This window comes from Polypterus senegalus, chromosome 12 (assembly GCF_016835505.1).
Source record: "Polypterus senegalus isolate Bchr_013 chromosome 12, ASM1683550v1, whole genome shotgun sequence".
NCBI classification, from domain to species: domain Eukaryota; kingdom Metazoa; phylum Chordata; class Cladistia; order Polypteriformes; family Polypteridae; genus Polypterus; species Polypterus senegalus.
In genome coordinates this window covers 71988982-72012866 of record NC_053165.1, presented here as the reverse complement: position 1 = coordinate 72012866, position 23885 = coordinate 71988982, and the positions used below count along the sequence as shown (strand labels likewise).

Sequence of the window (23885 nt, the reverse complement as noted above, 5' to 3'; positions counted from 1 at the left end):
AGGTGGGTGTCTCTGTATGTCACTGGGAACTACTGAGCACAACACCATGGACACCCTAGAGGAACAACAACATCTGTGACAATTTGTTTTCTTGTAGGCACCGTGGGCTTTAAAATGCCCTGTTTTTTAATGGCCCCTCAGCCTTGGCTCCTTAAAAAGAATAAAAAAGACCCTTGTAGAAAAAGGAAAGGTGATTCAGAGCGGACTTTGAGAGGGCAGAGACACAGGGCTGGCTTCATGGAACTTGTGTAGACCATCTTTGAACTGTTAAAGCCAAATGCCCTTCCTGTGGAGGGAGAGAGGAGACCACCTTTCACGGTCCTCTTGTCTGTCTTAGACTTGAGCCTCTGCCTCTCTTAAATGTTTCTTAACTCCGCCCTGAGTGCCTGATTAGCAAAAACACCAGAAATGAATACACAGAGTGTCCTATCAGGGTAAGCGTCCTGTCACTGTGTAACCTGCAGGGGGCGCCAGAGTCTACCTCAGCTAGCCCAGGGCACAAGGCAGGAGCAAACTCTGGACAGGCTGCCAGTGCATGGTGGGGTGAACACACACACACACTCTGACGTACATATACACACACGGCCCAATTTAGCATCGCCACTCCCCACCAGGTGCCAGCCCTGCATGTCTTGGATCTGTGGGAGGAAACCAACATGGCTAAGGTGAGAACAGAGAAACTCCATGCATGGCGGGACTTGAACCCCGGCCTGCTTGTTATGAGGCAGCAGCACCGTCGTGTCCCCCAACCACCCTCTTACCGTGACCTCGACTCGCCCGGTACGTCACTTGTGTGTGTGTCTCTCTCTGCCTCTCTCTCTCTGCGTTTTCCCATCCTCTCCATGTCTGTTAATGCCATTGAGGTCTTAAGAATGTGAACTAAAGCTTCCATTTTTAAGGACCTGTCCCCAGACGCTCGCTCTCACAGCTCTGTTAATATTCCAAATAGTCTTGGAGAAATTTCAACTGTATACCCCCCCACACTTGGCTTGCTTCGTCTCTTAGTCAGTGCCCGCTTTACCCGCTGAGGGTCACTGTTGCGACGATTTCGGAAGCACCACAAACCCTTCACCAGGGTGTCAAGTGAGCCTCTGTGGCGTCGTTGCTTTGGTCTGCACAGTCTGTTTCCCAGGGGCCGCAGTGCCTGCAGGTTTTTTTTCCATTGCCCATCCCTGCCAATAACGCTTTCATTCTGCCCTGTCAGCTCATTTTTTTTTTTTTTTTTTTATATTCCTTTCTGTGGATTTTCCAAATAATTTGTCGCCTGAATTGGGGGAGTAATTCTCCGTCCCTCTTCCTTCCATTTAATTAAATGAAACCACACGGATGGAAATGGACACAAGTGAGATGGAGGACGGCTGGTTTGTTTTGTCACGGCTTGGTAAGGAGCCTTTAAAAATGGAGGAACGCAACAGAGTAGGGCTAAAATAAGCGACTTAAGGGTGGGGAATCCAAAAATGAGAGACAACAAAAAGCGTAGCTGGAGCAACAAGTGCATCAGAAGCCAGAAATGGAGCGATTTCAACTTCAACAGGGGTGACAAGTGGCACAAGCATGCGTCTTGTTGGACCCGCTGGCCAATCAGCTGGCAGTATTTAAACTCCTTGACGTTTGTCTCCGCCGCAGTGAACTGTGGCATGTGGGCACCGTCTAAGCGTCCCATGGCTGCCTCTGAAGACGTACCGGGAACTGTGCCTTAAGTGCATTTGCTTCCTGGACTGTAATGTGCCCGGGCTAATAACCGCTTAATAGACATTATTTGTGACCACCAGGGGCACCCCAGAACCCCAAACATCAGACACAACTCAACCAGACAAAAATAAATAAGAAGTTGTTTAATATATAATAATAATTTAAATATCTTCTTGACAGGTTTTACTCAGCCCAGCACAGTAAATAACACACAAGTGGTCCCCTTCTGTCACCTTCTGACCTCCATGACCATCGTCTGCTGCCTCCTGATTCTGACCCGCTGAGGTGGCACCTTTTATGTCAGACCTGGGAGTACTTCACCTCTACAGTAGTGCTCCCCCTGGTGGCGTCTCATTTACCCCAACAGGGCTGCCTCTCGGGACTACAACTCCCAGCATGCCCTGTGCAGTTATAAACACCAGAGGGAGGCAGCCTCCACTCTGTCATTCCACCATGGCCTTCCAACCGGGAACAGTACCAGCCACCATCCCGTACCAGCCACCATCAAGGCTGGGATGCCCGTCCATCCTTCCTCTCCAACACTTACAGCCTATAATCAGTTTTTTGTATTTTTTTTTAGGCCACAGAAGCTATCCGGTGATAAGACCTCTGTGACGGACAGCCTGCTCGGACAGTTGCAATGTATTCATGACATCGAGGAGCTAAATGATCTCGTAAGTATTACTGGTTTTGTATTTGTGCAGGATGAGTGCCTTATGGTGAGACTGAGACAGCCTTTACCAAGTGCAGCGGTGTCCTAACGCATTTCAAATTATTTTGGCTCGTGTAATGATGTTATCTACAATAAACTGAATATTTAGAAGGGGTTCATGTCAGAGCTTTAGCGGAGTAACTGTGTTCTGAGCGTTTAGAAATGGGACGTGGCACGTTCTCAGGTAGTTTGAACTCTAAGTGTTTCTTTTATTAGCAATAATTTTAGGAGAAGTGCGTTTAAAAGCAAGGTGCTGTGTATATGTATGTAAAACATCGCAAAATGGGGACCATCCAATCCTTCAAGTTTATGACGTCACTAGCTGTGCTACTTGGTCTAAGACAAGTTGAAATGAAAAGAAATTCGCGTAGACCTCAGGGTTAGGGTTTGCAGTGCACCAAGCAGTGTCTGTCTCTGTTATATGCCATTTGGTAGGGGATTGATAAAAGCAGCCTAAATGTTTGTGATGTGCCATCTGTTGGAATGACACACGTGATGCATTTTATTAAATGTTTATGATGCACCATCTGTTGGAATGACACATACAATGCATTTTACTACTGCAAATGTTTACAATGCACCATCTGTATTGAATGGCACATGCAAAAAAATTAGTACTACAAATGTTTTTGATGTGCCATCTGTTGGAAAGGTATGTGCAAAAAATTTTTAGTACTACAAATATTTGCGATGCGCCATCTGTAGGAATGGCATGTGCGATGCATTTTATTACTACATATTTTTATAAATGTGCCTTCTGCTGGCATGGCACATGTGATGCATTGTATTACTACAAATGTTTGATATGTTGTCTGTTGGAATGGCACAGGCAGTGCATATATCTCTATTATATGCCATTTGTTATGGGATTCATAAAATCTGTTTTAATGTTTGTGATGCACGATCTAAGCCTTTAATGAAAAACACTAAGTGAAGTGAAAAGGATAAGCCAAAAATTCTTCAAAAACTTTCAAAGAATTCATAAGCAGTAGCTTATTTATCCGCAATCTGTGTGACGACTTTTATCGGTTCCCCCTGATGACCCAAATGCAGATTTGTCCGTCAGCCTGCCAGATAATGAAGTGTGATTCATCAACCCATGTGTCCACACCACACGCTCCATCAGGTGACACTTGGCCCTGTTCATGCTGCAATGACGCCCATCTCGTGAAGCTCCCGTCGCACAGCTGATGTCATCCAGAGGTGGTTTGGCCCTCTGTTAAAAGGCTGAGGTGAGGTCATTTGTTTCCAACTTGGCGGCCCCACTCTGAGTTTGCCTGGCATACCACTTTGTGGCTGAGCTCTCGTTGCTCTTCGACTTGACAATAGCAGCACTTGGGAGTCAATCAGGCATACGTAGCCAAGCTGAAGGTTCACATGCTGACTATGACAGTGTGCTGTTAACAATAGAGGCAGCTGCCACACCTGAGCTCAGTCATTTGGAGGGCTGTCTGCTCGCTTCTAGCCATGCGGTGTAGCTAATCTGACAGGCTGAGAGATGTATGTGCGAGGGCTTTGGTCTCTTGAGGTTGTGGGTTCAGATCCCACTCCTGACACCAATGTGTCACCCTGAGCGAGTCACTTCACCTGCCAGCGCTCCAATTGGAAAACCAAAAAAGAAATGAAAGCAATTCTGTCATAAATGTTGGACAAAGGCGTCCGTCAAGTAAGGAAATGCAAATATGAGTGAAAAGCTATTGTTCTAGAGAGAGAGAAAAATGTGTGCCGAGTAGAGTGGAGTTGGAGCCGACAGAGGTGGACCTTCAGAGACCAGCCCCAGAGCTCCTGCAAGTTGCCTTCTCTCGGCACACGGGGGAGCCGTTGCCTTCAGTTTTCATTTTGTCAGCCCGAGGGACCCTTTTTCATTTGTTGAATATTTTTCAAGGGGAGTTTTTCCAGTGGAATTGGAGCCTGATTCTCTAAAAGTTTGCTGAGAATTTGCATTTGTGCTTTTCAGTGTAGTACTGCAATTGCTCAAGACTCCACAAATTACCTTAGTGACTTGAAAAATTTAAATCTGGCAGTTTTTTAACCCTAACCCTAATCCTACCTCACCCTCAACAAAATAGAGGTGACCCCGAAACGCAGCCTGATCTCCTCCGGTGGGCCAAACTGTCTGCACTTGAAGAAAATTCTGCAAAATAAATATGTGGCATAGAGGGGAGTCAACTCGAGATGGGCGCTACGTGATCTTGGCGTTTCATGTCGTAGCTGTTGGTGTCACGTGGCCATCCAGCTGTCCCTCCAAACTCTCCCTTTTGAAATTTCAAGCAGCTGAAAGACGTCACTCGGGCTTAGTGACCTGAGCCCCTCCGTGTTGAGCCCCCTCCTGTTACTTCCTGTTTAATTAGAACCGTTCCATTAGCCTTACTTAGGTAAACTGTTCTGTTTATTGCTGGTTTCCTGTCCGTTTTCGGGTGACGTTTTCCATAGGAATCTCAAACTATTTACGTAATTTCTTTTTATTTCTAATAGAAAAGAAGCTCTTCTGTTTAGGTTTAAACATCCAGTGCTGTAAATTCTGCTGTTTTTCTCTCTAACAGAGTACAGATACACACCAAATGACATGCAATGCCCGACCGCATATATTTCCTCGGGAGGGTGCGCCTCCAATCTACATCCGATATGGAGATCTTGCTTAATGACATGCATTGAGGGGCTAATCCCTCGCGTCACAATGACGATTGCTGTATTTAGTCATTAGAGTGGCACGGGTCACACAAAGCTGAAAGTTGGGACACCAACCGGTTTTAATTTATCCCAATCATTCAACGACAGGAATGCCGAGCCTGCGGTTTTAGGGTCTTATCAGACAAGGGAGGGACGCAAAAGACGCCTCCATTCCCAGAAGGGGTGGGGCTAAGTGGCCTCACTGGGCGTGGTTTCTTTAATGGGGAGAGGAGGAGAAGTGAGTGTCGACGACATCGCCCCCTGTCGTCCCGGCGGATTATTACATCCCTTGTGGAGATCCTCTGACGCACACACACATGTGACAGCAGGTACGCCACAGTCTCCCATAGAGTTTTGTCAATAATATGGCAAATTGCGTAACGTCTCATTTCACAGAACCTGTCGTGGACGGTAAGCGGTGCATGTCGGTGTTCTAATGGTTGTGTTGGGATTGTTTTGACTTTTATCCCCCTTCTCTATCTCTTGAATTTCTTCCATTCCCCCAACAGTAGTATGTCCTCCATGACTCCTAACCCTCGTGCTTTTCTTAATTTTAGGAGAAGTGTTTCTTGTCTGCCCTTTTCGTTCTTTTTTCTTCTTAGTTTGTATATATGAGAGAGTACAGCGCTACAGCTGGGTCTCCTAGGCCTGCTACTGCTCTTACGTTTTATTTCTTCTCCCCTGGCTGGTGTTTTAAATTCCTTTTCACTTTTATTCTGTTTACGTTTGATTATTTTGTTATCTTTATCTTAACAAATGCCGCCTACAAAGGGTGACCCGCCGAAGTTCGCCACCTACCAAGTCTGAGGTAAAAAGGATCGGTAAGGCCAACCACCCCCACCATACTTAAACCTTCTGCACCCCTTAATAAAAACATAAATAAATAATGGCTGGGGAAGTTCATAACGCTCCTGCCACAAATCTCTGTTTGATGTTAAGCTAGGGGGCTCTGCCCCCTGCTCACTTCTCTCGTCCACCCCAGGTTTGGTTAACCGGATATACATTTATATGAAAAAGTTTAGGAACCCCTCTTAATTCTTTGGATTTTTGTTTCTCATTGGCTGATACTTCCTTTTAATATCTGACATGCCTTATGGACACAGTAGTATTTCAGCAGTGACATTAAGTTTATTGGATTAACAGAAAATATGCAATATGCATCATAACAAAATTAGACAGGTGCGTAAATGTGGGCACCCAACAGAGATATGACATCAGTACTTAGTTGAGCCTCCTTCTGCTCCTTTGAGCCTCTCGACGTTGTCCTCCTATAGCCTGTGATGAGTGTCTGGATTCTGGATGGAGGTATTTCTGACCATTCTTCATACAAAATCTCTCCAGTTCAGTTCAATTTGATGAACAGCCTGCTTCAGATCATCCCATAGATTTTCGATGATATTCAAGTCATGGGACTTTGACGGCCATTCCAGAATATTGTACTTCTCGCTCTGCATGAGTGCCTTTGTAGATTTCCAACTGTGTTTTGGGTCATTGTCTTGTTGGAATATCCAACCCCTGCTTAACTTCAACTTTGTTACTAATCCTTGAACATTATCCTGAAGAATTTCTTGATATTAGTTTGAATTCATCCGACCCTCGACTTTAACAAGGGCCCCAGTCCCTGAACGAGCCGCACAGCCCCACAGCATGATGGGACCTCCACCAAATTTGACAGCAGGTAGCAGGTGTTTTTCTTGGAATGCAGTGGTGGTCTTAAAAGTTTGGAAAAAAGTAAAAGGTGGCGTATTCTGTACATATCTGGATATGTGGATTCTAAAAATGGAAGTGTGGCATTCTGGGGAATGGAGCAAGCAAATGTTCTTTAGTGGAGTCCCAGCACTGGTGTAAGAGAGAAAGAGTTGGGGGTGCCAGCCTGGTCACCCCGCATGGCTGAATTGTGGAAAACACAAAAAAATAATGCAACGTCTCTTCAGACACGGGCTCTCAACAGAACTGATAAAGGTGGCAGAGTCTCCAGCTGGAAGAGGCGGGTCCATGCGGCCGCACACAGGAAGTGATGTCAGAGGTGTTACAGCTGTCAGTCAACTGGTCAGCACACAGAGAGACAGACATTAGGACAGAGTGCCAACCCCTGGAGTGGTGGTGGAAATGCACCCACTAGAGCCCTTCAGCTGTCCCCTGTGTGACACTTGGGTACACAGGCCGGTTAAGTGACGACCTGGGGGGCTCTTCCTCTGCAGTGGAGATAATGGTCACCCTCTCACCTGCTCGCACTTCTTTCTTTTTGCAGTTACGAGTCACCAATGAATATGAGGAGAGGAAGCTGATCAGAGCAGCCATTCGCAAGCTGAGAGCTCAGGAGCTGGAAGGTGAGTATCCACGAAGGACTGTGTGCAGATGCTACAAAGCCGTTGGGTCGTCCTCTTCATGGAACACCCCAGCCCAAAATGTTGATATGTCACATAGCCCAGGTAGCTTGTAGGGATGGCTGGGAAATAAAAAATGATGAATGTCAGGTTTTGGTGGAGAAGTCGAGTCAAGTGGCTCGATTGTCACATCATCCGTACGCCATATTGCAGCATACAGTGACAAGAAATAACAGGAGTGCAGTGTAACAAACACAAGCCAGGTAAAGAACTAGACTAATGAGATCAATAAATAAAGAATTAACAGGTAATTTGAAATACATAAATAGTAATAAGTAATACAAATAACTAATGATCAAATAACAAGTCTAACAAATGTACTACATATACTGTAAGTTGGGGGCAGCACAGGCTTCAGAATCCGGACCCCCCACCACCATCACCACCATAGGGCAGAAGCTGTTGCAGAACCTTCCAGAACTGGTGTTTCCGATGCTTCAGGTCCTTACTGCCAGATGGAAGGTGGGACAAAGAGACAAAGGGTGGGAGGGATTATGGTGGACTTTCACAATGGTCTACACCCGGGGGTTCCCCGTTGTACCCCATGGCAACTTTTCGAAAGCTTTGTTTGGCAATTTGAGTTTCTAATAGTGCTCGACAGACTGGACGTTTTGAAGACGTCTCTTTATTTGAATGAAGCGGTGTCACTTCTTTAAAAAGAAGATGAGAGTGGAAACGCGTATGAGCTCACACCAACCTGCGGGACGCCTGCTCTTGGATTTTCACCTACAATTTTAGATATTCCTGGATGTTGTCTTTGGGACCTAGTTGAGATCTTTTGTAACTTTTAGCTTTTATTATTTTAAGCAAATCCTACCCCCTGACTAGGCAAATTTTATTCCCTTTGGGTCAATTTTGTCCCCAGTTGGGAACCCCTGCTATATGCTTTGCAGATACAACACTTGATGAAGATGACATCAGTGGAGAGCAGTGAGGTCCTTCATGTTGCTAGAGACTTTGCAGATATAACGTGTTATGAAAATGTCGTTAATGGAGGGCTGAGAGGTCCCAATGATCTGTTCTGCTGTGTGCACTACCTGTGGTAGAACCTGAAGGTCGGAAACCTCGGGTCAGGTTCAGATTTGGGAGCACACACTGGTACAGCGCATTGCCACAACCAGAACACAATGAAACAGCTGGTTGGCAACCCCCCAGGCAGACATGTGGTCCAATCACACCCTCTGGAAAAGACCTTCTATCTGCCACAGCCAGGTGCTAAGTGGGTACCACCTTGGTCAGGTCCAGCCACTCAGGTCCTCAACAATGAGGATCAGCCTTGGGTAATTGAGGCCCATGGCCGTAGTGCCCTTCATGCCTGACTGTCTGTCTGTCTAGCTGTCTAGCTATTTTATAGTGCCTTTCTTATCTATCTTATCATGCCTACTATACTAAAATTAATATCTGTCTTTTACATAGACAGATATGAAAGGCAGTATATAATGGAGAGAGATATGAAAGGCACTATATAATAGACAGGTGGTACTGTCTAGCTATCTATCATATAGTGCCTTTCATATGTAGCTATCTATTTATTTTTAAATCTCAAGCTACCCATCTTTGGTTCCTCACATCTCTGTTTTGTTCTTTCTCTTTCAAGCCTTGGAGAAGCCCAGGAGCGTGGGGTGTGCTGAACACGGTGCCGAGGAGCAATCTGAGAGTGGTCTTCCTGAGCCCAGCTGTGCAGTAATGGTAATCATCTCCACTTTTATTGTCGAGAAACTTTCAGTTGGAATCATTTCAGGGAGGTCTCTTGCAGTAATACACATTGTGACCTGTAGAGGGCGTTGCAGCAGCACCACAATCCCCAGACACCACCACAACAGCTCAAGTCACGGGTTCAGATTGTGAGATGATGCAAACAACACTGCAAAAAAAGGTTAGGGGCCACCACCCTGAATACTTCAAAGTTGGCTGTTTAAAAAAATAAAAGGCCAAGATTTGAGCAAGTGGTCTCGACAGACGTTAGTCAAAAACAGAACTGAGGAGACCGACACGATATGGCGGTTTTAAAGCCGCTCAGGGGAAATAACGTCCCCGGGGCAGGAACTATAAGTGATGTCATCGATACCGAAAGTGATGTTAAAGGGCCCAGGCAGAATTTCCCGTGGTTCAATGCACTGTGCCACCCCCTGGTCTGGAGGCATAGAAGTTCCCTTTAGCTGCTGGCCATGCTCCCTCCCGTGTGTGACGAGGTTTATTATAATGCAGTACCTCTGGAGCAGCCTTCTTCGTCATAATGAACACAAGCACAGCTCTGTTTTTGTTCTCCTTCCACTCCTCCCGGTGATCCATCCTGTTGATGAGGGTTTTTTTTTTTTTGCATAACAATACACCACTTTTTTATGTAACTGCAAAAATTATTGAAAAGTTCAAAACATTTAAGCGTTTTGGAAAAGGAGATTGTTGCATTTGCTGCTCACGTCCGCTCGAGAACACCTTCACAAATTCCGTTCCCTCTTTTCTGAAAGCTCATTATGTGATGGACACAAAAGAAAAGAGGGATCGGGCAGATAGCAAGCGAGTCCATGACCCATTTGTCATTAGATCTGTGCTGGTGGCAGAGTGAAGGGGGCCGGGGGAGACGGACACCGAGGAGGAGGAGGTGTGTGCCGCTTGTCCCGCCATCGAGTGTGACGTTAAGCCCAGTATTCCCCCTGATGATGATGATGATTATTACTGTTCTACAAATTATTCTTTTTTCCTGCAAAGCTCCACTTCTCAAAATCTTAAGCTTTATTATTTACTGGAAAATTTTGCCATGTCTCAACAAGTGGCCTTTTTAATGGTGTGAATCTGGATGGAGCGACTGAATACATACAGAGCTGAATAAATAAGAGTACTGGGGGCACGGACTGTAGTGTGTTGTGTTTTTTTTTTTTGTTAGTTTTACTTGTTTTATTTATAATCATTCTCTGAGAAGGTGTTTCCAGGCAGTGAGGTAAGCAGTTAGGCCCGACAAGCCGTGACTCATCCGAGTATTTCAGCACAGGCCCGTCTGGTGCAGGAGGCCGCAGATGTCCTCACCTGATTGTTTTATTTTGCTAATCTCTTCCTCCAGCTGCTTCAGCTCGTGTCTTCATCTACGGTGTTCGGCTCACTTTCATACAGAGACTTTATTTATTTATTTTTTTGTTGTCTGAAGTGTGTTTCACAATCCTGTCTTGTTTGTCGGTTTTGGTGACATGAGTCACGGCTTTGGTTTCCAGCTTTTATCGGGCACCGTGGGTCATCTGGGGTGATAAGTTTAACGACGCTAAAACAGATGTGCCACTAGGATGGTTCAGACAGCCTTCACAAATATCCTTTCACTGTTTGCATGATGACACACAACCCCGGAGAGCACCTCCACGATGACGCAAGACCCCCGGAGCACACCTCCACGATCAGAACACACCTCCACGATAACACAAGACCCTCAGAGCACACCTCCATGATAACACAAAACCCCTGGAGCGCACGTCCGTGAATACACAAGACCCCGGGTTTGCACCTCCACGATGACATAAGACCCCCAGACCACACACCTCCATGATAATGCAAGATCCCCTGGGACACACCTCCACAATGACACGAGACCCCAGAATGCACCTCCACAATCAGAGTGCACCTCAACAATGACACAAGATCCCCAGTTTGTACATCCGTGATGACACAAGACCACTGGAGTGCATCTCCAATGATGACGGGAGAACCCAGAGTGCACCTCCAACGATGACACAAGTAGAGTGGACCTCCATCAATGACAAAGGAGACCCTGGAGCACTTATTTGAATCCTCCACCTGTCATCGTCTGCTTTGCCCTAACTCTATCACCTCCCTCACCACCATGTCTCCCGCTAGAGTCCCTTTCTGATCTTTTTCTTTCTCAGCCCCCTCTGATCTTGCATTTGATTACATGGCGCTGTTTCCTCCTGATACAATAGACAGGAAAGTGGAAGTATTCCTGTGGGAAGTGTCAGGATGTTGGAGGTGGGAAAGAGGGCTTTGACTTCCTGTGCTTGGTGGTGGGGAGGGGGTCGGGCTGGTCAGATCACCCAGAAAAAGTTTTCAAAAGCAATTTTTGCCATTTTTAGTTAAGACGGAAACTTTCTCTCTACTGTCTGCCTGTCTTTTTGCTTTTTGGGGAGCCTTACAGTGAATCAATATCGATGACGTTGCTGTGGGCCTTTGTGCCATCTGAACTGTGCCAGACTCCCTTGTCTTATGAAGGAGGAGGAGGATGATAAGTGAGATGACAGGTTTGCCTTTCATGGAAGGAGAAAGTGGATTCAGAAAGTCTTATTCACTGTCTGCACACTCTATTGTGTTTTACGTGTCGTTTGAAATGAAGACGTTGGCCATTATTCTAACCCATAATGACAAAGTGACAACCCATTAGACTTGACGCCTCTCATTCCTAGAAGTTTTCAGACCCTGTGCTGTGGGGGCTTCAAGTTGTGCTCAGGTGCCTCCTTTCTTTTTACCTTGAGATGTTTCTAGAACTTGACTGGAATTCACCAGTGGCAAATTGAATAGATGGGACCTCATTTAGAAAGTCATCTAGCATGTCAGGACATGATGTTCAAAGAGCTCTCTGTAGACCTCTGTACTTTTTAAGGAAGCCCCTTTGGCAGCAAATGCAGCTTTGAGTCTTCTTGGCCAAGACTCTTTAAGCTTTGCACACCTGGATTTGGACAGATGTTCTCAGTCCTTCTGGCTGATCCTCTCAAGCTCCAATAGATTGAATGGAAAGTGTCAGGTTGTCCTCCTGTCGGCTTTGGTTCTCCTTGAGATGTTTCTAGAAGTTGATTGAAGTGCGCCTGTGACCAACTGACTTGACTCATGTACAGGCGTACAGAAGGTCACACAATTGTCACTGAATATCCTTTGTCGGTCTAGTTGGGGTTCTGATGGCACCCCCCTGCCCCTTGAAAGTGTTTCTGAATTGTCAACTGAATTGACTGGACGTCATTTAGAAAGTCACACGTGCCTCTGACTATAGAAGGTCCTATAACACACACCACTAATCAGGGCAAAAACCAAGCCAAGAAGTGCAAGGAGCTTGGGAGACCATCCCTACATTGGGATGAATTAACCTGTCAGAAGGATGACCATCCTCCCGACGTTTGGACTCTTCCTAGAGTCGGCCATCCAGCCAAACTGAGTAACCGGGCAAAGGAAGGGTCTTAACGAAGAACCCAATGGACACTCAAACAGAGCTTCAGAAGTCCTGTGCTGAAGTGGGAGAACCTGTTGGAAGGACAACTATCTGGGCAGCTTGCCATCAAGGAGGCGCATATGGTAGAGTGGCCAGATGGAAGCCCCGCTTGAGGAAAAGGCATTTCGAGGAGTCAGAGAGCGCGAGGTTCTCTGGGCTGATGTGTCAAAACTTGAACTTCAAGCAGCATCGTACTATAGGGGTGCTTCACAGGGATGGGGAGGCAGGTCACAATGGAGGGAAGGAGGAATGCAGCCACGTACAGAGAAGTCCTGCTCCATCTTGGACTGGGGTTCAGTGACCTGAAGCCAAGATGATGCTGGAGTGGCTTTAGGGACAAATCTCGGAGTGACCCTGAGTGGCCCCTCACAGATGATGTGTGGAGAGACTTGCAAATAGCAGTTCACAGACTTCTTCCCATCCCAATCTAGCAGAGCTTGAGAGGATCTGCCAGGAAGAAAGCGATCAGCTGCCCAAATCCAGGTGTGCCAAGCTTGTAGAGACTTGGCAAAGAAGGTCTGAGGGCGAGTTCTGAATCTGCTGTATTTGCATAAAAAGAAAGTTCTAGTAAAAGAATTTAGGCCACATTAGACACTCCATTTGTATGTTTCCGTGCCTGCCGAAACCATAATGATGAATGCGTCAGCAGTGGTGGCATTGAAGTAAAGACTGTAAATGCTCAGTTTTTAGGCTTTTGATTGACAGTTCAAGGCCCCCGGAAAACGTGACTTTAGAATTGCGTGTGTAACTGAAAGCTCAGAAATGCTTTGTTGTTGGTTTTGTTCTCCTTCCGCATGAAGGCAGAAGAATTTAAGAACCAGAAGAAAGAATGAAGACGCCTAAATAAATAATGGGGTCGTCCTAACCCTCTGTTGGCAGGTTTTACGGTCCAGCCATTATTTGAACCCATGTCCATACTCAAATCAGATTTTAGAGTCCTTATGGCTTAATTCATTTATAGTCATTTTAGTTAAAGTGAGTCGTTTTTGAATATTGAATACCATTTTAGGACTTTTTGGTAAGGGTTCTTTTTTTATTTACTTCTTTTTTTATTCTTTTAAAGCAGTGTTTCTTAATTTTATTTTCCCCGATGACCCTCAGATCGACAGGTCTCCCATTGTCAAATTGCTACAGACAGTCCTTACCCTTCCTTGTGTGATGGGGTTCGTGATGCTTTTCCCCTTAGAGGATTGCTGCTGACATTCATCCCTGTGGACCCCCTTGTACAGTCAGGTGTCAGGGTGGGAGTTGGGGTGCTTTCACCTGAAAGATTTGGCAAAGGCAGTCATCTCTGGGGTCTCTTTTAGTAGACGGTTGCTGACAGTCATCTCTGCGGTCACCCATTAGAAATCGCCGCTGAGGGTCATTTCTTGGGTCCACCTTGGAGGATCGCCTCCAAAATTCATCCCTGGGGACCCTGTTGTAGAATCGCTTTAGATAGTCAGTGCCCGGGTCGGGGTTGGCGTACTTTCCCCTTAAAGAATTGGCACCGACAGTCATCCCTGGTGGTCCCCCATTAAAAATCACAGCTAACAGTTGTCCCTTGGGTCCCACTTGGAGGATCGCTGCCGACAGTCGTAGCAGAGCAGTGTCGACTGCTTAAACTGCCTCCCCATGACCCTTACCCGGTGGGTCACGACCCTGCACAACCCCAAAGGTAGCAAAATCCCCATTTAGGGTCTCGACCCGTACGGTTTATAATATGTTTGAACAGAGGTTTCCCTTAAACTACAGAGATGTCTCTAACCGGGCCACGCCGAGTCGTGAATTGCAATTCTAGTGACTTGAGTAAGGGTCGCAATATGTTGGCAGAACACCTTGCTGAACCCAACCCCAGCAGACGCCATTCAATGGCGAATCTTCAAAGGAAAAATGGACGACAGCGAGTAGGGCCGGAACCTGCCCCAAGACATAGGTGAAGAAAGGGGTCGATGTTCAGGGGAACGGCACCATGAATAGCTGCTGTTTGGTGGAGATTGTGGGTTGCAAAATTGGGTTGTGAGAAGGAAAAAAAAAAGTTTTAAGAAGCGGGGCTTTGAAGGATGATGGCGCTCTGTCTGTTTTTAAATTCATTTTAAAATATAAACTTTTGAGGGTTACAGTAAATCTTAGAGGCCAGTGCTTTATAAAGCTACTCACTCTTAGTAGTTCACTCACTGCTTGGCGTGTGTCTGTGCCCGGCGATGGACTGGCATCCTCTCCAGGGTTTGTTCCTCCCTATACTAGCTAAGATAGGCTCCAGCAGAGCCCCGTGACCCTGTTCAGAGCAAAGTGGGTCAGAAAGCGGACCCTAACTTTAGCCCTAATAGACTTGGCACAGGGGTGACGTGATGTGTGGGGGGGTGTTGTGAGCTGGCACGTCTTTCCTGCCGAGGTGGATCTGCAGTTTGGGCTGTTGTTTTGTGTGTGACGTTTTATGGAGCGAGAGAGAGAGACGGCGGCATTGGCAGCGTGGCAGACTAGTGAGTAATAGGAGGCAGGAACGCTCATGGGGGGGCCCGCACATTGGCCTCAGGCTGAACAGATTCAACCCGCTGTCACTTCCTGAGTGAAGCTGACGCTCCGCAGAGCTCCCGTCACAGTGCAGACTGCCGAGAGCATGGGAGCACAGGAACACGCGCCCGCTGAGGTAAGGAGCTGCCAGACTTGTATTGTCCCGACGAGACCCCCAACTGCTTTTCGCTTTTCTAGGTTCCCCAGGGACGTGGAAGTGGCTGGAATCTTTTTTTTTCTTTCAGAAACTGCTTGATTTTTGCACCTCAAACACTGGACTTAGAGTTTGAGTTCACGGACCCCTTTTTAATTTTAATCTGCTTTAGAGAAATGGGGGAGAGTTGTTTTTTAACGCTAATTGATATTTTCGAATTTCAGCTAAGAGTCGAGAGTAGGCAAATTCAGCTTCTGTGCGGGATGAGAGAGTGCGCCGTGTGTTTTCTTTGATGTTGATGTTATTATCACAAGGTGGGTTTCTTCTAAATATGCTGTCACAAGGTGGGTTTCTTTTACAGTGGAGAGACTGTAGAAACGCTGCCCCCCCAAAAAAAGGCCTGCCTGAAACGTTTATTCCAATTCCATGTTGGGAGCGAAACAGCCGGGCCCCCTCGCCTGGATTAATTTGCACCATAACTGAAGTTGGACCTGGGGGTCTTCTGCTGTTCTGTCGGAATGGGTCATCTATGCGCACTTCTCTTTGGTCTGAACCTCATTCATATAATGTTGGTCTGAATTGGGGTCCACGTCAGTTTGTGTGTGTGTAGTCTGCATGTTCTCCCCATGTCTGATTTAGGTTTGCCATCAAAATTGCAACACTACTGCTCCATTTAGGATGCCCACTTAGTCGTACGATGATGGTGATGATCTGTTTTTATTAGTCCCTGAGGGGAAGTTGTGTCTTTGCATGACCTCTGGGGGTTAGAGCACAGGGTCTGCCATTTTCAGGTCAAGGGCCCAACAGAGTGGGATCCCTTCAGGTGGTGATGGGGATTTAAAGCGGCCACCTTCCAGATGAGCTGCAGAGCCACCGCTCCACCACAAAGCATGCAGGTCATTGCAATTAAGACGGGTTGGTGTCTCCTGTGGTCTGAACTGGTGGTCCGGCGTGGCACAAACCGATTTTCAGGTCTCTGCGTCGTCGTGAGGCAGTGTTTCTTGACAATTGTGTTCCCCAAGTGACTCTTAAGTTTCTCCATTTCTAAGTGAGTTCGATTCTCCAAAGGTGGGTTGGGGGGGGAACCCCAATTGTGGGCAGTTGGCGACTGCTATTAGTGGGTGGTCAAAAAACTTTAACAGAGGCAAAAGTAGAGGGGAGAAACACAGGTGTAAGGAATGGCGGTGTGGGATGAGCACTTGAGGCTGAGCCATGTGGAGAGGCACCGAGCCAAACAAACTTGAACCTTAAAGGACCCTCTAAGACCCAGTGTGTGTGTCACGTTTCAGCCAGTAGTTCTCCCCTCGCTGGGGTTCAAGGTTGTGTTTCTCGTTGGTTTTGTGCTATGTAATTGTAGTTATTGCGCACCTTTTTCTTTGTGTCTATTTGTAATTGGAAAATGCCAAGCTTATGTATTGTGTGGGTGGTTCCCCAAGGGGCGGGGCCACCTGTCAGTCATCGCCAGGCCCTGCCCTCCCCTCTATATATATTGGAGGGCCTTGCGCAGTTCCTGGTGGTCCGTTTCGAAGGCACTCTGGACTGGACTGGAGTGTCGCTCGTGGTTGCTGGTGGTGCTCCGTTTTCTTCCTCACCTTCGGATTCTCTGTTTGGACCTTGGCTGCCGTGGGGTGCTTTGTCTTCTCAGGTCATTCCTCTAAGGAGCCTCTGGTGCTACAGGGTGTTTCTGTCAAAAATAAATCTTTCGTATTATAAAGATTATTTAAGACCCTTTATGTGGTTCTAGTTGGGGTTCTGATGGTATCCCCCACTTTTGAAATTTTTTCTGGGTCTTGTGTCACGACAATATGTGCCCCTGTGAAATAATAATAGAAGTAACGGAAGACTTGTTACAAAGGCTGACTTAAGTGATTTCTAGAAAGTTATTACCCTGATATCTTCCTGTGGTCCTCGGTCCTTAAGGATGAACCCCTATCCCCCGTTTCTAAATTTGCATTTGGCTGTGTTTGTGTTAATTTGATGGGTGACTCTAATTTGTCCGAATGGCCTTAAAGCTCACGAATCAACCTTGCCTCCTCTTATTGTCTTCGTGTTCCGTTCCATGATGACCATCAAATTTGGGAGGTTTGTCCCCCAGTTTCCCCCTCCTCCCCTTGTAGAATCGCTGCCAAGTGATGTCCATTAGTTAAATTCACACGTGTCCGTTTCCTTTTGGACACAAAGATGAGTCCCAACCATGTGCAACCCAAAATGCGTCCCCCTGTGTGCATGTGGGTTGCTCAGTGCTGATTCCCGCCTTGCACCCTTTTGTCTCTGAGATGATCTCTAGAACGCATGACTTTGCTGGGGTCCGTGGAAAGTGGGCGTAATAGACGAGTGAATGAATCGCGCAGCCATCTAAATTTTCTTAATTTACTTGCCTTCACTTCAATGACCTCCAGGCTCTTAATTCTCCAGTCTACTTTAAATGGAGGGTCTCGTTTCCCCTCAGGTCTCTTGACCCGCATATTTTAGGCAGCATTGGTGTACGTAACGGCCGTGTCGGCCACGAAAGGAAACCAAGCAGCCCCCCAATCTCTAGTAAAACTCCATATGAAGTGTGTGAAGAACGGGAAGGACCCTCGATACTTCAGCTTCCCCCTGGGCTCAAGTCCACACTTGGTTCTTGATCCTAGCAGTCTGTTATCAGCCTTCATATCTCGGTGTATTTTTGCCCATTGTGTGCTTTCACGACTCGTCATCGCCAATCAACATCCCGTTACCCCCATAATAAAATGAAAATTGCTGACAGTTGCCGGGGTCTCCCTGGAAGCACGAACAGGCCATAAGGAAGTAAGGAGGTCCTCTGCCCAACAGCGCCCTCTATCGGTACTCCGGGACCCCGACAGGGCTGCACTTTTGGACTTCCAACTCCCAAGCACCCTCTGGGCCTGTCCTAACTGGGTGTCCATATAGGGACCACTGCCACCTGTCATATGGGGGATTGGGACAGCTCCCTACTCTCGGCTTCTGCTGGTCCTTCCGTTACCGGCCACTCCATCTGTCATTCGACTCTGGCCTCCTGTCTGGGTAAGAAGCCATCCGCCCTCACGTTCCCCTTCTACATGGGTACTGTTGTGGTTTTGGACCGCTAGCTCCTGTAAATCCAGAAAGCGTCACATGCTGCCTGTTGATCCGTCCTGTAATCCCCCAGAAATTGAGCAATTCCCTCTTTTTGTTTTTTAGAGGGGGGGACACTTTGTCTCGCTGGGCCCCGCCTGTCTGTCCGATGTCAGCAGGGCTCTCTTTGGGATTAACGTGTGGGGGTGTTGCGTTTTTTTGTGTTAGCCTCTGAAGGCCTCAGAGGCGTGTGGTGCGTAATGCTGACTTGGTCTTAACGTTTTGTTGATGATGTGTTTGCTTTTATTTTTATTTCAGATTTACATGTTTGGATCTCATGGTAAGACTTGTAATAGCCAGAGGTTTGCAACACGCCTAACGTTTATTTCTGTGTGTTAAATCCTTACATGACATTAACAGAAAAAAATAAAACAAAGATGGCGTCTGACTGCACTTGTCACTGGTGATAAACCAATGAACGCCACTGTCTTTACAGGACCAGACGACGAAGGACTTGGAGGAGAGGGAGCAGATCAGGGCCCAAATCCGAGAGCTGCGTGCTCAACAGAAGAAGGAAGAGCCACCTGAGAGCGCAGGTACGTGTCTGAGATGTCTTGGCGGGGCGTCACCTTTTTTAAAAAAAAACCCTAAACACAAGTCACCTGTGTCACCATTCTAGGCACACCTTGAGGTCTCGCGGGCAAGACGGCACCTGAAGTCTTAGCGTGTGACGTCCAGTGCCATAGGCAGCAGCCGCCATCCTTACCATCTCAAGATTAGTATTTACATAGCAGACACTTGCTTTGTAGGTCGCTTTGGAGTAATCATACATTGTAGAAAGGGTTTGGGGGTCCGCCCCGCATATTGTATTGTGTGATACTCTGCCAACAGGGACTGACTGCAGAGCAAAGGTGTTGTGATGAGGGACAGGAAGAGGTGGGTCATCTGGAGGGGCGGCAGCTGTGAGGTCATCGGGTGGGGTGTGGTCTGTAGCAGGACAGAGGAAGGGGATCAGTTCTGAAAGAATGGCAGTCACACTTAATCACCTGAGCTTCAGTGTTAGTCAGACCCCCGTGCTCCCGACCCTGGGCATGTGTGTGACGGCCTACACCAATGAAGGGGCAGGCATCGTTGCAGAAGAGAAGCAGATCAACGACGAGAGCACTGGGAAGTTACGTGATTATATCTACAACCGGACTCGACTGGAAAATCCGTTCCTGTGTTGATACGATGGTGGCCGTCCCTTAGGAGAGAAGTCAAGATCCCAAATATTGCGTGTAAAACATTGTAGGCGTCCTGGGCGGGTAGCACAGCGAGTTGAAAGCAAGTTGAGGCTAAGGTGTGCCTACTGGCAGAGGACAACTTGAATAGAACGACCGGCCACGTGCTGTACGTCGCTCGTTTATTTAGTTGAGAACTCAAGATGAAGTGAGATGAGGGGCATCACCGTCACAGTGCTTGTGATTGGCAGGACTCCTTTGCTGCTCAGTTCACTTGCTTGCCTAATTTCCTGCGTGTAAACAGCCCACTTCGTGAGGTTTGGCTGCGTGTTTTGTCGTCTGCCGCTCTTGGGGGAAACATGTTCTAGGATGATGTCACTTGCTATTTGAGTATCAGAGAAGGAAAAGGCTTTGTGAAAAGCATCTCAACTGAATCTGAATCCCTCGGCACAGGGAGGAGCCGCTCTGTTATTACGCTGCTCTCAATGACACAATGAGAGAATGAGGGGAAGAACTCTCATTTAATGGAGGCAGACGGCAACATGCTGCTGACCAAACAATACCGTGAGGCTTTTGCCACGAGAGACGAGACGCACCATTGGCTTACAGCTGATTCCAGTGTGTGTTCACTTAGTTACGGACTGTTTGGTTTGGTGTTTTGCGCTTTTACCCCCCTCCTATTTTTACTTTGTCTGCCGTCGGAATTGTTCTTTTGCCACAAACAGTTTAAATAGATTTAAACAAATCCTAATTGATCCTCGACGTATGGGATGTTGTACAATCCACTTACACTACAAAGCCCTCTGCCAGACTCTCACGAATGAGTTAAAGTAACGTCATCCTTCAGCAGTCCAGAGCCCCCAGGTCAATAGTCACTTGTCACGTACTGTGCAGGATCACCTCCTCCGTAATAAAGGATAAGTGAGTGACTGTGTGTCCATCCAGGTTCTTTGTCTCTCTTTCCGACAGATGGCGCGTCACAAGCATTAACTCTGCTTTTACAGATCCCATACCAACTGGCATATAATGAAGATCTAGGCATTGCATTTGTAATTCCAACAGATGACACATCACAGACATTTGTAATAATCAAATGCATTGCATTTGTCATTCCCACAGATGGTGCATCACAAATGCTAATACTGCCTTTACATATTCTATACCAAGTGGTATATAACAAAGACATGTGCATTGCATTTGTTCATCACAGGCATTAGCTCTGCTTTTACAAATCCGCTGCTAAATGGCATACTGCAGACATGTAATTCATCTTTAATGCCAACTCATGGCACATCACAAACATTGACACTGCTTTTAAGAACCCCATACCAAGTGACATATAGCAGAGACCAACAGATGGCACATCATAAACATTTGTAATAATAAAATACATTGTATTTGTCATTCCAACAGATGGCTCATCATAAACCCCAACACTGCCTTTACAAATCCTATACCAAGTGGTATATAACAAAGACATGTGCATTGCATTTGTCATTTCTAGCAGATGGTTCATCACAGGCATTAGCTCTGTGTTTACAAATCTGCTACTAAATGGCATACTGCAGATATGCAATTCATCGTTCATGCCAACTCATGGCGTATCACAAACATTGACTCTGCTTTTAAGAATCCCATACCAAGTGGCATATAACAGAGATATATGTATTGTATTTCTCATTCCAACAGATGGCGCATCACAAACATTAACTCTGCTTTTACGAATCCCATACCAAATGGCACTTAACAGACAAGTACATTGCCTGGTGCACTGCAGACGTGAATGCTGTGGTGTGCGCTAAATACTTAGCATTGTATCTGTCTAAGACGCATATATACTGTTGTTACACTAGGGGTTCTAGAGTACGCAAGTCCCAGTAATGCTCTTACCATCAAATCCCCGGCTAGACTCAAAAGGGCCTTGAAGAATCTTTATAAAGTAAAGGGTCTGATATAATCAAAAACACAATGAAGCTCTGTGGAGCACAAGAAGCAAAGGAGTTTCAATAAAACACACAATAGAATTCCAATACAACAAAGCACAAAAAACGCAGGTGAACTTGCCACTCGGTAGCACAGTCAGATTGAACTACCACGAACAGAAGATGTCCCTCTGAAATTATAGAGCAGTAATTGGCAGGTGGTCCTGCCTCCTGTGGAACCGCCCACAAAACAAATGGTGGCATTGAGACAAAAACACAAAGCAATATCGAATAATCACAAATGGGGTCAAATATGTACAAAACCATAAATTAACAAAGACAACCAAAAACATGAATTTGAACCCCAGCAAGGGGAGGAACCCTTGGTGTGATCTACCATATGCTACGTTTGTGACTTAAAAAATACCAAACATCTCCTTTAACAGTTGTCGTTGGACAAAGGAAGGGCAGCACTTGAAACAAATATTGGGGCGCCACCCAAACCACCCTGTCTACATGAAAAGCAAAAAAAAAAGAATGAGTGTTTGATGGTGCAAAGGTTTTTATCGACAAGCTCTGGGAGGGGAGGGTGGTCTTTTCTTAGGGGCGGAGCTCCATGATGCGGGTAACTCCTCTTCCTTTCGCGAGCCCCTTGGACCTGAAGGGGCATGGTTAGTTGCTCACAGTGGGCATTTGCCCTGAGCTGTGTGTGATGAGAGAGATGCGAGTTAACAGTTGTGCCCCCTGGAGTCCTGAAGTGGCAGTGCTTGCTTACCTTAGATGAGTCCAGAAGATGACACTCGGACACACGTACATGACACAGTATTTTTAGTTTTTTCTGCCATTTCATTGTTGGGGGTCTTTTCTCTCCATTTGCCCTTCTGGCCTTACAGTTCTGCTGCTTCACTTTCTATTCTTCACTGCATGACACTCAGCGGTGTGTTTACCAAGTGGGCTTCTTAGGATCACATGGCTGCAATCAGTAATTCTGCCTGGATCTCTTCTCTTGCAATACACGACTTTTTAAAATTTTACAAACTATTTGTCTAAAAGCAGCACATCTAGGCTTCAAATTAAAGTACGCATTTTAAAAACTATAGTTTTGGATGATAATTGATGCGAACATAAACAACAACAAAGTGTGTTTGAATGTCTGGAAAGCTTGACTTGTAAAGCAAAAAGTTGCAGGCGCTCCAATTGTTGTTGTAGTCATAAAGTCATTTGTGTAAGTCTGGGACTCTGTTAGATGCACATATGAAAATCCACAGGTGTAAAAGCAAACTCGGGACATCTCGCATATTCATGAGCTGTAAAGTGCTGCAGCCGGTATGAAATATTTATGAAAATCCCCATGTTGTCCCTTGCAGCTCTACAATGACAAATGAAAGGGAACGGCGCCTCCCCTCCTTTCACTGGCCTGTTGACACAGTGACAGGTGCCGCTTTTGTTTGCGTGTGGCAGGTGCCTCAGCCCTGTGACCGAAACAAAACTTTCAAATGTGCACTCGTCAAATCCTGATTTGAATTGTTGGCTGTTTGTTTAGGCTGTGTTGGGGGGAAATATTCAAATATCAGACAAATGTACAATTGCCGTGCAGTGCTTACGGGGTAGAGCCATGGAAGACCTGAATTGTCCCTGAATGTGACGCTAGCTACAGATTTTCATTTTCGTCCAGCCAGCTTATATTTTTAGATGGTGGATCACAAACATTAACTTATCCTGCTTTTATAAATTCCATACCAAATGGCATATTACAGAGACATATGCATTGCATTTGTCATTCCAACAGATGATAGTAAATGGCATAGAACAGAGACATGTGCATTGAACTTGTTGTTACAACATATGGCACATCACAAACACTAAAGCTGCCTTTACAAATCCCATACCAATGATATATAACAGAGACATATGCATTACATTTGTCATTCCAACATACGAGTATAGTGCAACACACACATACTAACACTGCTTTGCGAATACTATACCAAATGGCTTGTAACGGAGACATGCATTGCATCTGTTGTTCCAACAAATGGCGCATCACATACCAAACTGCATGGAACAGAGACATCTGCAATTCATTTGTTGTTTCAACAGATGGCGCATCACAAATAATAATGCTTCTTTTACGAATTCCCTACCAAGTGGCATATAAGAGAGGCATATGCATTGCATTTGTTATTCCAAAAGATGGCGCATCACACACATTACCAGGGCAAGATTCATGAGTGATACCCTACACAACTCAATGGCATTTAGGTTTGATTGGATACATGTGATGCAAACCACAGCAGAAACCTAAACCGCCTACAGACTGTCGGGACAAATAATACAGCTAATCGATCAAACGATCAATAATGTGGGTTTGGCAAAAATAA

At 46.2% G+C, this 23885-nt stretch overlaps 1 protein-coding gene across 4 annotated transcripts in view; it reads left to right on the top strand.

Annotated features, from left to right (window-relative positions):
- The window catches only part of smtnb (smoothelin b), a 121194-nt gene that overhangs the window by 43524 nt on the left and 53785 nt on the right, over positions 1-23885 (top strand). For 3 of the 4 annotated variants that reach the window (XM_039772219.1, XM_039772217.1, XM_039772218.1), the window contains exons 3-6: positions 2273-2366; positions 7326-7404; positions 9059-9150; positions 18859-18958. In XM_039772219.1, the coding sequence (XP_039628153.1) occupies positions 2273-2366; positions 7326-7404; positions 9059-9150; positions 18859-18958 (365 nt within the window). Of the gene's footprint in view, positions 1-2272; positions 2367-7325; positions 7405-9058; positions 9151-15186; positions 15288-18858; positions 18959-23885 lie in introns of those variants that run through there. The other variant, XM_039772220.1, reaches the window with a different exon arrangement.